Source organism: Saccopteryx leptura, chromosome 13 (assembly GCF_036850995.1).
Source record: "Saccopteryx leptura isolate mSacLep1 chromosome 13, mSacLep1_pri_phased_curated, whole genome shotgun sequence".
Classification (NCBI taxonomy): domain Eukaryota; kingdom Metazoa; phylum Chordata; class Mammalia; order Chiroptera; family Emballonuridae; genus Saccopteryx; species Saccopteryx leptura.
In genome coordinates, this window is record NC_089515.1 from 24725163 (window position 1) to 24741814 (window position 16652).

At 46.2% G+C, this 16652-nt stretch overlaps 1 protein-coding gene across 2 annotated transcripts in view; it reads right to left on the reverse strand.

The window, feature by feature from the left end:
• Positions 1–16652, reverse strand: part of WBP1L (WW domain binding protein 1 like) — a 72818-nt gene that overhangs the window by 33106 nt on the left and 23060 nt on the right. The window contains exon 1 of one of the 2 annotated variants that reach the window (XM_066355964.1): positions 13213–13388. The exons of the other annotated variant lie outside the window; for it this stretch is intronic. Within the exon in view, the coding sequence (XP_066212061.1) occupies positions 13213–13239 (27 nt within the window). The 5' untranslated portion in view covers positions 13240–13388. Of the gene's footprint in view, positions 1–13212; positions 13389–16652 lie in introns of those variants that run through there. 2 annotated transcript variants of the gene reach the window in all.

Genomic DNA, 16652 nt, shown 5'->3' on the forward strand with positions numbered 1-16652 from the left:
TGTCCCTCTCTCTCTCACTACAAAAAAAAAAGAAAGAACGTTAAGTTCACTTTTCCCCTAATACTATTATTGGTTTTAAGACTGTTTGAAGAGCTGAGAAAAAAAAGTAGAACTGTTTAAGGGCACACATTTTGAATTGGGTGGAAAGAAGTTTCAGAGGGGCTGGGGGTAAAGGAAAGTAGGCTTAGCTAGGCAGAGGAATGATTCAGCAAGAATCTCGCCTGTCTGTTAGTCTAATCACCCTCTCTGATAGTAGGAATTGTTATATGCTACTTTTGTCTCCATCATAATATACATCAGATATGATAATTATGCCTTTAAGATAAATGATCTTAATTTCATCCTTTCTGATAAAGGGCAAGTCATTACTAAGAAGTTTAGCAAGAGTCTGCTATGTATAGACTGGGATGTTAGGAATGAACATTTTTATGCTGTAGGGTTGAGTTCAGTAATTTTCCAAAAGGACAAATAGCTGGGGGCAGGCTCTTCTAACCAAGCCAGTAAATCTCGTCTGAAAAGGTTCAGCCTCATCCCTCAAAATTTGACAGTGTGCCCTTAAGGCCTCTAGACTCCAGCTTTCTCAGCTCAGTAACACACAGTCTCCCATTTTCTATATAGTTATAAAAGTGCCTTTAAGTACAAAGACTGGAGCTACTGACAGACTGGAGAAGAGCCTAGAAACAATGGGGGCAGTGGCTGCTTCAAGATTTGGCTAAAGTGTGTGCGGCCAAAGGGGAGTACGAGGGGCCCCCAATGTAGCAGCGATGGGGGTGCATTTTCTTCAACCTGTGAGGGCCTCCCAGGACAATTCTATCAGTCTTCTTTTTTTTTTTTTAAATTTAGTGAGAGGAGGAGAGGCAGTGACAGACTCCTGCATGTGCCCAGACTGGGATCCACCGACAAGCCCACTAGGGGGCGATGCTCTGCCAATCTGGGGCTGCTGCTCCACTGCAACCGGAGCCATTTGTTAGCTCCTGAGGTGGAGGCCGTGGAGCCATCCTAAGCGCCCGGATCCAACTTGCTCCAATCGAGCCAGGGCTTTAGGAGGGGAAGAGAGAGATAGAGAGAAAGGAGAAAGGTAGAGTAGCAAATGGGCACTTCTCCTGTGTGCCCTGACCAGGAATCAAACCCGGGACATCCACACGCTGCGTGACACTCTACCACTGAACAAACCAGCCAGGGCCACAGTCTTCTTTTAAAGAGTGACACTCGGCCTGACCTGCGGTGGCGCAGTGGATAAAGCGTCGACCTGGAAATGCTGAGGTCGCCGGTTCGAGACCCTGGGCTTGCCTGGTCAAGGCACATATGGGAGTTGATGCTTCCAGCTCCTCCCCCTTCTCTCTCTCTCTCCTCTCTAAAAATGAATAAATAAATTTTAAAAATGCTATTTTATAAAGAATGACACTCTCTGGTCCTGGCCAGGTAGCTAAGTTGGTTAGAGCGTTGTCCTGATACACCAAGGTTGCGGTTTGACCCTTGGTCAGAGCACATACAACTTTTCCCCCTTAAAGTAGAGGAGTCTTAATATTCGTTTCCTAGAATCCCAAACACATCCCAACAGTTAACCCAAGAGTAGCCACTTAGAATCAAGACATATTAAATTATAATTTCTCTGCCTCAGTCCCTAAAAATATATATACAGTATACCACAAATATAAATATAATTTTTTTTATTTTTTTTTTTTGCGTTTTTCTGAAGCTGGAAACAGGGAGAGACAGTCAGACAGACTCCCGCATGCGCCCGACCGGGATCCACCCGGCACGCCCACCATGGGGCGATGCTCTGCCCACCAGGGGGCGATGCTCTGCCCATCCTGGGCGTCGCCATGTTGCGACCAGAGCCACTCTAGCGCCTGGGGCAGAGGCCACAGAGCCATCCCCAGTGCCCGGGCCATCTTTGCTCCAGTGGAGCCTTGGCTGCGGGAGGGGAAGAGAGAGACAGAGAGGAAAGCGCGGCGGAGGGGTGGAGAAACAAATGGGCGCTTCTCCTGTGCCCTGGCCGGGAATCGAACCCGGGTCCTCCGCACGCTAGGCCGACGCTCTACCGCTGAGCCAACCGGCCAGGGCATAAATATAATTTTTAAAACAAGTACTGTGTCAGTTAGGTACACTCCTGTCCCTATCAGCACTGCTGCAGTCAAAGCTACAATGCAACTGGGTCCTCATTAAAGAGTCCTCAAACAGAGCAGCCAGGAAAGAAATTAAAATCCATTTCCTGTGTTGCTATTAGGAACCTGAATAACAAATTTAGATAAAGCCACTTGACCCAGTAGGAAAATCCCAGAGCAACGACTGGAAGTTGCAACATACCCCATGGTTTTATTAAGGGCTACTAGTTAATGTCGTAGCGCAAGCAGGTCTGCGGGAGCTGGCGGGCTGCAGCAGTACAGGGCAGTGGGTTAATGTGCCGTTCTTTCCCTGCTGGACACTTAGAGAAGGAAAAGCAGTCCTGCCTCAAGGTCACCCCCGCCCCTGCAATCCCTTATCACGTTTCTCTGCCATAGAATAAAGGCCCTAGAAATGCTGCATTTCAGGAAGAACTGGCACAGAGCTGAGGGACAAAACAGCAGGAAGCATGCCACAGGGCAAGTGGCACTTTGAGCAGGAGGACAATTCAGCTGATGGCCTATGTCCACAGTTGGTCCTGTGGGGGTAGGTTCTTCCCATGTGGTATCACAGCCTCTCCAGCTTGAACATGGGGATTGCAAACTGGTGGCCCTCACCACACAATGGGCCCCCTACTCAACATTTTAAAATGAGAACAATTCATATATGTTGGGCAGATAAAATATATTATACTCACTTTGTTAAAGATGGCGCTGCCCACGTGGAAGCCCGTCACCCAGGTGATGATATTAGTTGCCCTTCTTGCTTGGGATGAGCGTGATTATATTAATGTGTGTTGGGGGAGGGCTTTCTCGCCAAAAGGCTTTAAAAGGAAGAGAGATCACGTTGTTCTGGGAGAAGAGTGATTATGTTCTAGGAGAAGCCCATGCTGTAGGAGAGCAGATAAAGGCCATGTGGAGGAGAGGAGAGGCAGCCAAGATGGCAGAGTGCTGAAGGAGAAGCCAGTTAGTGCAGAGTTTGTGCAGAGAGAAGGAGATGGAGAACAGAGGTGAATAAGGCTGGTAAGGTAGAACCTTTGATTCTAGGAAACTCGGATAAGTCAGTAGCTTTGTGAGCACTGAATGAGTGGGTTTTGGAGCCCAGAGTGTGTTTTTACTTGCCCACTGGATGCAACCTAGGATTAAAGGTAATGGCCCACCAGTTCTTGGCTCCATTGTTTCATTACCATCTGTCCGAATCAAATGCGAACCTGCATGGGCCAGGCAGCTGTGATGGTGGCCGTGGCTACTGGCTTTACAATACAGAAATTCAGATTTCCAGCTTCTCTTGAAAATCCAGGACCAATACATTAAGGGCCTTAGGGCCTCCCCCACAATTCCTACTGACTAGTACCCCATCTGCTTGACTCAAGCATGCTCCTGCCTGGCCCCTATGGGTATCTGATCAGTTTCTCTTGCTCTCAAGTTCAGTAACAGTTTGTTCATCCCCACACCTTGAGGTTAAGACATGCCGCAGAGGCCCAAATATAAAGACATCTGAATTCTTCCCACCGAAGCTCAAGAAACACTGTACACACAACATGTAAACCAGGTACCAGGACAAAGAGAAGGGACCCTCTTTCCTGCATGCGGGAAATACCTCTGCAGAATCAGGAAAAGCTCCTGCCACAATACTCAAGTGATGAGACAGAGAACCAAGTTCTGCCCAGTGACTGTTTCTCAAGCATTTGGCTGGGTGTTTTTAATCTGTGTTATAAATTGCCCCTTTTATAGGAAACTAGAAACCTGAGGTTTAGAGTGGTCACACAGCTAGAACAAGTTTTCTGGACCCAAAACTCAAATTTTAGTGGAAAGAATTTCATGCTTAGGGGTTATCGTAAAGTTTCATGCTCAAGACTGACAAGCACTAAGAACAACAGATAAGATGTGAACTCTGCCTCTGAGGAGCTTCAAAGAGAAAAAGTTCACCCTTATCTTATAGATAAGGAACTAACACTTAGCCTAAGGCTGCAGATGACAAAACTGGGATCCTCAAAACACTGGTCTTGTGGCTTCTGGTTCAGCATTCTTTCTATGCCTGCTTCTAGCTCATCAAAGCCCTTGTTGTATCTTGAAATGGCTTTTGATCAAATACTTCTCTGAAAGGAATATGAACTATTGAAGGTACAAGTTAACTTGTTGCTGGCGTGCTCTAAAAACAAATTCACCATAGTCATTTGACTGTGAAGAGCACATGTGGGGTCTCAGGGACACAGTCCTCATTTTAAGTAAAATTCTAAATTTAACTCTGTCTTTGGTCAGCAGTTCTATCCTGCTGCACTGGCTTTTGTTGGGACATAAAGAACAAATAACTGGACGTGCCTGTGTGACCATTTGTCTGTAGACTAATACCAGAGATCTAATTCCAGTAAAAAGTGTGATGCTGTTCAAGGAAACAGTTTACTTCTACCTCGGTCAAGGGGTCACATTAAAAACGGTCTCCCTGCAAAGAGACACAAAATTAAAACATAAAAATTCTTCAGAATCCAGAGGCTCTGTAAAGCCAGCAGGCAAGGCCAGGGCCACCATCAGAGCAGCCGCCTGGCCCATGCAGGTTCGCATTGGATTCGGACAGTCGGTAAAGAAACAGCGGAGCCAAAAACTGGTGGGCCATAGCCTTTAATCCTACCTTGCACCCGGCGGGCAAGTAAAAATACACACTGGGCTCCAAAACCCAGTCACAGGCAGTGCTCACAAAGCCACTGACTTATCCGAGTTTCCTAGAATCAAAGGTTTCTAGCTCACCAGCCTTCTTCTCCTCAGTTCCCCATCTTCTTCCTTATCCCAGATACAAACTCTACACAAACTGGCATCTCACTCAGCACTCCGCCATCTTGGCTGCTTCTCCTGGCCTCCTCCACGTGGTCTCCTTCCGCTGCTGGCTCTACTCTCTCCTCTCTCTCATGCTAACCTCAGGAACCAAGAGCCAAACTCCCGCTCCGTTCCCATTTTATAGTATAGAAATCCAAACCCTTAATCCAATATACATAATAGGGAAGTCTCTTAATACAAAGTCACTTCTCTGAGGCATGATAGGATTGTACCACCTTACACCAAAAAGGGTAGGAAAGGCTTAATCCCAAAACCAAGCCCCAGGCTACAAGGATTCTGCCTGCCTTTAGCCCACCCCAACACACATTAATATCACCTGGGCAACGGCCTCTTTAACAAAGTGAGCATAATACATTTTATCTGCCCAACAGGCTCCATCTCCAAAATACTCTGAATAACTTTAAATAACTTTCTGAACTCTAAGACCTTATACTTAAAGATTAAAAGGTGATTTAGAAAAGGGAGAAGTTAGCATGTTATCAGAGATACAGTAAACCCAAGCCACAGCAATAGGCACCTGGCTTGAAATATGGCCTGTTATTAAAGTAACTGTAGCTTGGGCACCACTGAGGTCCTAACCTTCAGGGTTGCTCATCCAGATTATTCAGATTAAGAGACTATCAGTTCCAGAAGGGCTGGATTTTATCTATTGGCCATAAAATGTTAACTCTGTACCTATACTCGTGACCAGATCTTGCTGATTAGGGGCAACCAAGATGTCACGATTCTAAATCTCTGAGCATTAAACTAACATGTATTGCTTAGAACGCAGCAGAAAAAAAAAGGCCGCTTGTTTTCCCTTTATTAAAACATTCCACCTTTCCTGTGGCCTGTGACTTTCGTGACTATTTCCTAAGCAGAGTGGACCATACCAACATCACTCATCAGTATTTTCTAGCCCAGAGTTTCTACCAATATTGACACTTGGAGTCAGATCATTCTTCACTGTGAAAATTGCCCTGCACTTTGTAGTATGTCTATTAGCAGTGTCCCTTTTACTCACTAGGTGCAGGTAGCAACACCTCCCCCCCTTGTTGTAATAACCAACAATGTCCAAACGTTGCCAGATGCCCCTGGATAAGGTGGCAAAATTACCCCTAATTCAGAACCACTGTTCCAGACAAATTTTCCCACACAGTTTAGGGCAGAATCATGTCCAATCCAGTCTTGTTGCCAGACGGCTTCATGGTCTCCTCGACCACTCTATAAATTCCTTGAGCTGTACAAGACTGATGTCTACCTTTCAAGGGCACCCACCCTAGTAAAGTGTCAGACATACAAAACCTTCAGAAAGTACTGATCCTGGTGACTGATGGTCACGTAACTTCAGGGGCTAGTCCTGCCCCACACTCCCTATGCCTTTTGGCTACAAAGCTGTGGTGATGTGATTTCACAGGACCGCAGAAAAGACCTACCTACCCATGGCTCTCTGGTCATGACAGGTTTACAGTAACCCAGCACAATCTGAGCCTGGCCCACAAATCCGGAGCCTCGCCCAAGCCTGAGTGTGAATACACATTCTATTTCTGTTGGCAGCCTGCCCCAGCCTGTCCTGGGCCTCCTCACCATGCTCCAGAGCCACACCCAGAGGAATGGGAGGGCACAGGTAGTCACCTCACGGCCTGGTGGGTAACCAGGGATTTCCAAACCCTTTGATGAAAACCACATAAATTGGGAAGCATTTGAAAACAAGAATGGGACCACGTGTCACAGTTCTGCAGTAGCTCCTGAGAGGTGTGTTAAGCAAGAGACCCAAACAATAATAAATACACTGACCTCCTTCACACAGCGCCCAAGGGAACCAGTGTCACTTAATGCATCACAGTCCCAGCAAACCCTGAGCCACTTCCAGGGACAGAAGCCGCTCTGTAACACTCCAGCCGTTCTCAAAGTATGTCTCCCCTTTTCCTGAAATGCACATAGTTTTCCGCCACTGCCTCTCCTCTCCCTTCCGGTGAAAAGAACAAGACAGGTCAAGCCAGTCGCCTAATTGAATCACCATTTCCAGCAACCAGCAACAGAGGCCTCTTGTGAGGGCCAGGGTTCAAGCCCAGCTGAGCCCTGCCCAGAGAAGCAATGGCTCCAGAGGGGCACAGAAATGGCCAAAGCAGGTCAACCTGCAGGGCTGTTTCAAATTAGCACAGTCAAAAAGTGCTAGGGGTGGGGAGGGTAAGAAACGAGTGTCTGGCTGGTAGGGAATTAGGGCAGGAGACATTTTATAGCCTAGTTTTTTAAGTTGCCCCAAATTATTTTTTTCCGGACTAAAATTTCCCTCTTCGAGGGAAAGGGGTGGGAGGGGCGGATCACACTCATGGGCTGTCACTGGAGGAAGTGAATGTTTTCTTTGGCTTCATCCTGGATAAAAGTTTCAAAATCAGCAAATAGGCTTCTTCTCCACTAAATCACTGTCCAGTCCACTGGTTTCTCTTTGCTTTGATAACAGGAATGTGATGAAAAACAAGCCACATTCCTCTAAAAGGAAAAAGCACCTCTTGCAACAGAGATGGTTATGGTTTAAAAATTCACCTGAAAAAACTTAGATAACAGCCACCCTTACTCACGTTTAGGGGACAGTAGGGAACTGGGGTGTTCTGTGGTGCTGTCACTTACAAGACTTTTACAAATCAGTTCCAATAAGGATTCTGGCTCCAACTCAGGTTGTTCAAACACCAAGTGTCACCTTGGCATGTGCTGCACTCTATATAGCCAGTTCCTTTTCATCCAAGCAGGATCTTGCTTAATGTGTCCTGAACGTGGTAGAGAGAGGCTAAGCACTCACTGGAAGGTAATGGTGGCTGGAAGTCAACACTGAGTCCTCTGTTGAGCTTTAGGCTGGCTAACACCACAGCATTTTTAGTGTTGTCCTATAAGACCCTACAATCTCTTACCATGCCCAGGGAGTAACTGGGGTTCAACATTCTGGTTGTCCTGACAATCAGCATCAAGTCAATCAAGGGCCTGCAGGTACCAGCTCCCCTTTTCAAGCATGCAAATGCCCCCTGGGCCAGGAGTTAGTCCCTCTTAGATGTCCCCAGCCATTACAAATTCTAACATGGCGGGGCACTCTTCCTGAGAGGGTTCCAGACTCACCCCAGTTTTACTGGCGACGACTCATTTCCACTATCAGGGATCATCTCCCTTTAACAGTGAGGACCATTTGGGGCACAGTGGGCCCCTCCCACAGAGAAAGGCAACATTCCAAGGTACAAGATATAAATTATTGCCTTGATGGACCTAGCCTGCATTCCACAGACTAGAATGTATCAGCTGCTCCTTCCATACACCTACAGTGCAACAACTGAGATGACCAGACTGCGAGAAGAGCCACCTGCAGAAAGCCCTCTCTTCACTCTTTCACTCCTGAAGCACTCTGGTCCTCTGTAATGTCACCCAGCACCACCTGCCAAATGTTCCAGTTACCCGCATACTTGTTCTATTTCCTCTACCTGACTGTAAACCATTTGAGGGCAAGGACAGAGTTTATACTCTTTGTATGCACAACCTTCTTTGAATAGAAAAGATGCACAACACTTTTCAGATACAGAATGCTAGTCATAAGAGAATCCTCCAGCATTACAAAAATCAATGCCTTCTGAATCAAACAGGAAATCAAATTCATGCAAATCAGCAGGCTAAGAACATTCTATTGCAATCTTGTTGCCTAGAAATCAGTAATTCATATGTTAGGTATACATGATAGAGTCTCTCTTAACCACAAAACTCATTTTTTAATCTTGCCAGAAAATGAAAGAATAGCATGCTCAATTGTGTGTTTTATCTAAAATTTGGTACATGGTGCCATTCCCAAAAAGTTCAGCAGGTGACTCTCTTCCGAACTTTAGCTCCTCTAAGCACAAAAGCTATTTATTCTTTAGTCAACTCTGTGTTAGTTGTTCCATGCAAAAACAGTTAAGACAGCTCACTGGAAGGAAGCTACAGGCTTATAGACACTGAATTCATGTCACACGCATTATTAGACTGAAGGACCCTAATGGTTTCCTCCTTCTCTGTGACATAAAGGACACCAATAACCGGTGAGCCAAGTTCTTTAACACCAAGGCTCACACATGACAGTTTCCCTTCTCATCCACAGGAGAAAACAAAAACAACACTCCCAACCTGATCTGTCTAGAATGCTCTTACCCCAGCTCATATGACTGGTAAACTCCTACTCATCCTTCAAGATTCAGATCAGGTATCACCTCCTGAGGAAAGCCTTCCAAACCACCTCCCCTCCCCCGACCTGATTTAGAGGTTTTCCCACCCTCTGCTATATAGTCCCTGGGCACTCCTCTTAAGGCTCAGCACATTGCCATGTAGTTATTTCCTTGCTACTAAAGAGTTGGATAATAGGGGGTCTCTCAAAGTGTGACCAGAAACAATCATGTTCAGAACCACCTGAGGAACTTCATAGAAATGCATATTCCTGGATCCCCACCCCAGATCTACTGAATCTATATATATATTTTTTTAAGTGAGAGGAGGGGAGATAATGAGACAGATTACCGCATGCACCCTGACCAGGATCCACCTGGCAACCCCTGGCCGGGGCCAATGCTCAAGTAAGAAGCTATCCTCAGCACCTGAGGCTGCGGCTCAGACAAACTGAGCTATCCACAGCACCTGGCACCAATGCTCGGACCAACTGAGCCACTGGCTTTGAGAGGAGAAGAGAGAGAGAAGGGGGAGAGAGAGGGGAAGAGAAGCAGATGGTCGCTTCTCCTGGCTGCCCTGACTGGGGATCAAACCTGGGACATCCACATGCCTGATACTCAATCCACTGAGCCAACTGGCCTGGGCCCTGAACCTGAATTTTAAAGCCAGACTCACAGGTGATTTTTATGCATTTTTAAGAAGAATTGCATTAGAGTGTGAGCTCCCAGGAAGTTAGGGCAGTGTTTTATTTTGTCTTTGCATGTTCTGTACCATGACTCCCTCCATTAAGTGTTCAAAATCTCCATGCAGTGCCATTATTTAGTAGATGCTGCATGCTTGAGAGTCTTCACAGAGTAAACTGCAAATGTTCACACAGAGGAGCAGTGTCTTATCTGTCCCTGGGCTACCTAGAAACAACCTTCAGAAAATATGCCACAACTGGAACAACGCACTACTCCTACTCCACTTACAGACACTGGGCAAAGCAGTCTAGGTACTGAGAAAATCTTCAGGCTTTCAAATAAAAAACAAACAAACAAACAGGTTTAAAAAAACATACTTCAACTACTATTTCTCTAAGTAGCTGAACAACTGCACAATGGCTTAATGTCTGTAAGCCTCAGTATTCACTTCTGCAGGAACAGAATCACACCACCACTTAAGACGAGGTTGTGACTTATGTGGATTAAAAGGAAAAAAATTATAGAAAGTACATACATACTATGTAATGATAAATACTAATTGCATATACAGTCTATGTAATTTTTAAAGAGATTTTATTTACTGATTTAAGAGAGAAGAGGGAGAGAGAGAGCAAGGGGAGGGAGGAGGAAGCATCAACTTGTAGTAGTTGCTTCTTGCATGTGCCTTGACCAGGCAAGCCCGGGGTTTGGAACCTGGGACCTCAGCATTCCAGGTTGATGCTTTAACCAACCACTGCGTCACCACAAGTTAGGCAATCTATGTTATTATTATTTTTTTCTTTTCGTATTTTTCTGAAGCTGGAAACGGGGAGAGACAGTCAGACTCCCGCATGCGCCCGACCGGGATCCACCCGGCACGCCCACCAGGGGCGATGCTCTGCCCACCAGGGGGTAATGCTCTGCCCCTCCGGGGCGTCGCTCTGCCGGGACCAGAAGCCACTCCAGCGCCTGGGGCAGAGGCCAAGGAGCCATCCCCAGCGCCCGGGCCATCTTTGCTCCAGTGGAGCTTCGGCTGCGGGAGGGAAGAGAGAGAGAGAGGAAGGAGGGGGAGGGGGGGTAGAGAAGCAAATGGGCGCTTCTCCTATGTGCCCTGGCGGGGAATCGAACCCGGGTCCCCCGCACGCCAGGCCGACGCTCTACCGCTGAGCCAACCGGCCAGGGCCAATCTATGTTATTTTTTAAAGATAGAATTATCACCGAGTAATCTTTAGAAGGCTGGCTTTTACATAGGTCCAACAAAGAACACAGTTACAGTCAGACACAGAAATCCTAGAAATATGCAGAATTTTATAGCCAAAATACTCCAAGGTTTTTATAGGCCAGGCTTGAATCACAAAAGCCTAGGGCAGAAAGGGCCTTCAAGAGGTCCAGTAACTCAGCCCTCTACTAGGAACCTGTTCAGAAACAAGGGCTAAAAAATCACCTGCTGTGTGTCCTCTGAGATGCTCCCATGACAATCAAACCAGCCCTTTACCCATTACTGCATCCTCTCATTTAACTGAGGAGAAGGCACTGAATCTCCCCTTCTTGCCCTCCAATACATAAGATTAACAGGCCCTGGCCTGGTTGCTCAGTGGACAGAGCATCATGCTGGCATACCGAGGTCACAGGCTTGACTCACGCCCAATCCCGCCACACCCTCAGGGAACACAGGAGAAACACTCAACACATGAAACACCTAGGTAGAACAACAAGTTGTGCTTCTCTCTCTTTCCCTTCTCCCCCACCTCTCTCCCTTAACCCCCTCTCTCAAATCAAGGGAAAAAAATTAAAATGTTTTTAAAAAAAGATCAACAGTTTATCAGTACAATAAGCCACAGCCTCCCAACTGTCAGTCAACACACAATGGTAGTCACTAAATGACCAGAGCAAGAGTTCCTGCCCACCACACCTCCACCTCTGTAAAGGAATCCGTCCACCACAGCTTGTACTTTCTGGGACTCCTGCATCCTTTAGGAATGAGTAGATAAAAATAATAGTTATGCTTTTAACTAAATGCCTTCTCTCAGCCATCCAAGGTGCTACTGTTTTAAATACATTCTTTCGTGAAATCCTCCCAATAATAACTCTTTGAGTAAAAGGTTTTATTACTTCCGTTTCAAAGATGAGGTCCAGAGCAGTTAAGCAAGCCTGCCCTGCCGAGATCCCGGGAGAGTCAGGAGATAGACACAGGTCTTTCTGACCCCCAGTCCTGCTCTTTCCTCCATCTCAGGCACTCTCCCTGCCAGGGGACGTAGCACGGGATGCTTCATCCATCCCATTTCAAATGTGGCTCAAAAGCCTCCAGTGCTCACTCTGTTCATAGGTTAAAAACACCGTTTTGGGGGACAGAGGAGGTGCTTAAGTGGAACCCCTCTCCCTGCCTATCAGCTGATCAAAGGAACGAACGCTGAAGATCAGCAACAGTGGAGTTTTTCAGAGAAGCTAACTCTTAAAAGAATTTCAGGCAACCCAAGGGAGATTTTGCTCACCTAGCACTTTTCTGAGTGAGATCAGACCAGCAGTCCTTAGCAGGGACTCTAAGATTCCTGGTCAGATCTTTTCTATGGCTTTTCCTCACCCAGAAACAGGCAGCAGAGGGTGTGTGTCCCTCCCCACCCCCTCTCACAGCCTCTACTGGTTACAGTTACACATTCCGATACAGACATGCCTTTCAGACCAAGGAGGGGGTGGGGGTGGCCAACTCTCAGAAGCCCTGGAACAAATAGTTGGCAACAGCTGTGTTCGCAGCAGACAGCAGTTGGTCACTTGCTACTGTTTTCTCATCCCACACTAGATTACTGGCTATAATGTAGAGCCCCTACTTCAAATAGCCGCTTCCAAAGCAATCAAGTCTCGGCCATAGGGGTCTATTGGTTTTGAAAAACCAGTCTGGAAGGCCAAAAGGAGGTCGACCCCACCCTCACCCTTCTGCAGGCTGTCCCTCAGCCACACAGTCCTGAGCACAGGCTTAAAAGGAGAAACCTTCCCTTTAAAAGAAGGTGCCCTCTCCCCACTCAGAAATCTCTTTAGAACCATTGAACTGTGAAGAAATCTCTGCTAAATAGCCAAATTAAAATAGAAAAGGAATAAAAAGGTTTTTGATCAAGAAGCCCACTCTGTCTCTCCCCCTCCCCCCACATCAACCTCTCAAACTGTTTCCTCCATGAAGCTCTGAAAATGGTCTTGTGGAGTCTAGAGGAAAATCAGAATGAACAGCCCCAGCGAGACTCAGGGATGTTGAGGGTTAAGAATACAGTGGCTCTAGATGTAAGGAGCCACTGGCAAACAAGAAAGGAAGACTGGAAATTTCTGTATGGGAGCTGGCCTGTTATAACTGCAAGACATTTTCTAGAAAGGTTCCCTCCACCCCAAGCAGTAGTACCATAAACAAGCTCCCACCCTTCTTCCCTTCCCACCCCCCACCAGTTCATTACCTGTCTAAGACCCAAAAGGAAAGGCATCCTGTAAGAGCATCGTCCACACTAACGTTTTGCAACAAAGGGCTTTTACAAGTTAAGGTCTTGGAATGAGCATTTCCCCTGGCGGGCCTACGAGCTCCGCAGTTCCCGTTGAGCAGCCTTCCCGAGCTGAGCAGAGAAAGTAAACAGAGTCCTGGGACCAAGCAGGCACTCTCCCTCCTTCTCTCCTCGCTACACCCCCTGCCTGGCTCTCCGACCCACCCCCACCTTCTCGTGACATATCTCAGACGCAGCAGAGCCCGAGCTGTCTGCCAAGGGGGAAATGACATCAGTTCAGGCACAGCAGAACAAGCTCCAGACAGCTGCTGTGGAATACTAAGGAGGATGTGCTGCAAACCCACGATGGCCAGTGCTGGACCCACTAGAGCTGGAGCCTGCAACAGTGGACAGAGGCAAACCCCTCCCCCCCACCAGCTCCCATGGGCTCTGAGCAGGCTCCGGTGTACATAAATCAAGAGTCTAAAGCTGAAAAGAGCTTGTTTCTCTGAATGAGGAGCGGACACTACAACCCCTGAGGTACTGTTGCTCCTCCTGGGAAAAGAAAATCAAGCTGAGTGACTCAGTTTTACAAAACCTTTCCACCCCCACCCCCACCAGAGTCTGTGTGCAATAAATAACAGTGCTTTCTGTCTTGCTGTCCCAACTTTCTCTACGGATTGAGGCAATCTGCAGAGTGGGTGGAGAGGCACCTCTTCCCCAGCTCAGGTAGGACAGGCTACCTTGAACGCTGACCTCTCGAGCCCTCACTTCAACAAGACAGTTTCTATTTCATAAACAAACTGCGCACGTACAGGTGCCAACATCTTTCCTCACTTGTCTTACAAAAGGTACAACAAGTCCCACCACAGCCTCCAAGTTGCCAGGAAAGCAGATCATCTATATTTAAACCAACTCTTCTTAAAAGTTCACCACCTTAGGTTTATCGTGCCTTCCTCTCTAAGCTCAGTTTATGGAGAAAATGACTCTCTAACATCAAGCTTTGCACAAAATCGTTTCCTATTCAGTGGTGTAAGCCAGCTGTCATCTGGCCCAGGTGCCCTAAACAGCAGGACACAGTAGCTCTGTCGCACCTGGAATCCTCTACCAAAGAAAACACTAGCAAAGGACAAAAGGTCTATGTTTGGATTTGGACTTGCTGAGATGACTCTCCTTAAGGAGAACACTATTCAGAAGAACTTTATAAATCCAAAGTTACTTTCTATTAATTCCTTAAGATGCAAATTAAATATATTTCCCATGACTCAAAGCAAGTATATCTCATCTTATTTTCCGCAACAATTTTCTTTTCAGTGATATTTACCAAAGGCCTCCATGGGAGTGGCACTACACTGGGCATCAGAAATGATTCTTGCAAATTAGAATCTATCACCCCCACCTAGGACAATAAATTAACAGTACACAACACTTACAGCACAGTGTGTTTGCCAAAAGTACTTTTCGATCTTTAGTGAATCCAGCCAAACACAATGTGCTTGCTGCACGTCTCCCACTGACAGTCAAGGTCACACCGACTTTCTGACAAGGAAATGAATGAGCCAAGCCAGCTGAGCCATCTCCTCGAGGCTCATGAAAAAGAATGAATTGCAGCCTCACTGCTATGGAGAAGAGGGGAAATGTGCAGAAAGAAGTGGCTTCTGCTGCTCAAGGTGTCTGAGGCCGAGGAAGCCATTCCTCAGCATACATGTATTCTCAAGGCACATTTAGACAGTCTATCCCATGCCTTGCTACAGTCCTCACCTATAGGCCAAATTGCCAGATAGGCAGGCTTGGACATCAAAGCACAGCCACACAGGAAAGAGCAAAGAAGCTGTTTTCAACACCTTCCTTTCATTCTCTCAGTTCCCTGGCAACAGCTGACCACCACAAAACACATGCACCATTATTCAGCTTGACAGCCAAAACTAAAGGAAAGGTCACCCTCTGCCCTTCAAGAACAACTCTGATCTGAACATACCTAACAAGACAGGGCACTTGCAGTTCTACAGAAAGAGTACCATGGCATAAGCATACTTATTCATTTGTCCCACAGCTGTGGAACACCTGCAGTGTGCCAGGCACGTTCTAGGCACTGGGGATACCACCATGAGCAAAATACTCAAGAACTCTTGCTCTGATGGGATATGGAAACATTCCTCATTTCTAAACAATAGTCATCAGCAGTGATCTCTGAATATGTGGAATTGCAACAAAATTACTATAAATCCAAAAATAATTTTGTAAAAGTTCAATCTAAATGATCAAAATTGCATCACAGATTTCCTTATTTCCCCGTAATGAATCATCCTTTTATGGATGCCACTCAAGACAGTGTTTCTAATCAGCATTTTTCTACTTTTTCTTCTTACAAGATTATACATTCCTGTGTGCAGGGCAACATTAAACCCAAAGCATTACACCTAGCACAATACCGTAACAGAGTGATTACAGACAATGGCTACTTTTCACTAATCTAAGTCTCCTTGCCCTAGCCCCTTGCTAACCAATCCTGATCGAGAACTGAGATTTGGGCTGGGGCTGTATGTTTGGGGATGGGAGGAAGAGGCCAAATTAACAAATGAAGGCATTCCCAGAAAGCGACTTCATTTTTGCCACACCTGCAAATGTTACCATAACCCAGTGACAAAGTAGTAAGCTTTAGCAGTGGTGGGATTCAAATAATTTAACAACCAGTTCTCTGCCCTAAAGACAATTTTAAGTATAAAAAAACTCTATACCGAAAAGCAGTTTATTATTTCATGCATTTAATACTTAAATAAGAATTAAAGAGCCTGACCAGGTGGTGGCGCAGTGTCGGATTGGGATGCAAGGACCCAGGTTGGAGACCCGGAGGTTGCCAGCTTGAGCCCAAGGTCCCTGGCTTGAGCAAGGGATCACTCCATCTGCTGTAGCACCCGGGTCAAGGCACATATGAGAAAGTAATCAAGGAACAACTAAGGTGCCGCAACAAAGAATTGTTGCTTCTCATCTCTCTCTCTCTTCCTGTCTGTCACTATCTGTCCCTCTCTCTGACTCTCTGTCTCTGTCATACACACACACACACACACACACACACACACACACACGAATTAAAGAGGTACACAAAACTAGACTGTTATAAGAGTTTTAAAATATTAAATAATACCTGACATAAAACAAAACTGTTAAGATATTTCCATATTGCTTCTTGGTTGGCGTCCTCACTTGCAATTTTTTTCACCTATGGACGACGGAATGACGTTATTACGGGTGCTTAGAATACACTGTTGCACAAATGAACATTAAAAAAGTAAGGAACGTAAAAAAAAAAAAAAAAAGTAAGGAACGTAAATTTGTGATTTACACATTGGGCCGCTGCTCAGGCGCCCACCTTAGAGAGAACCCTGATGACAAGTGCCGTTTTAACAACCCGTTCACCG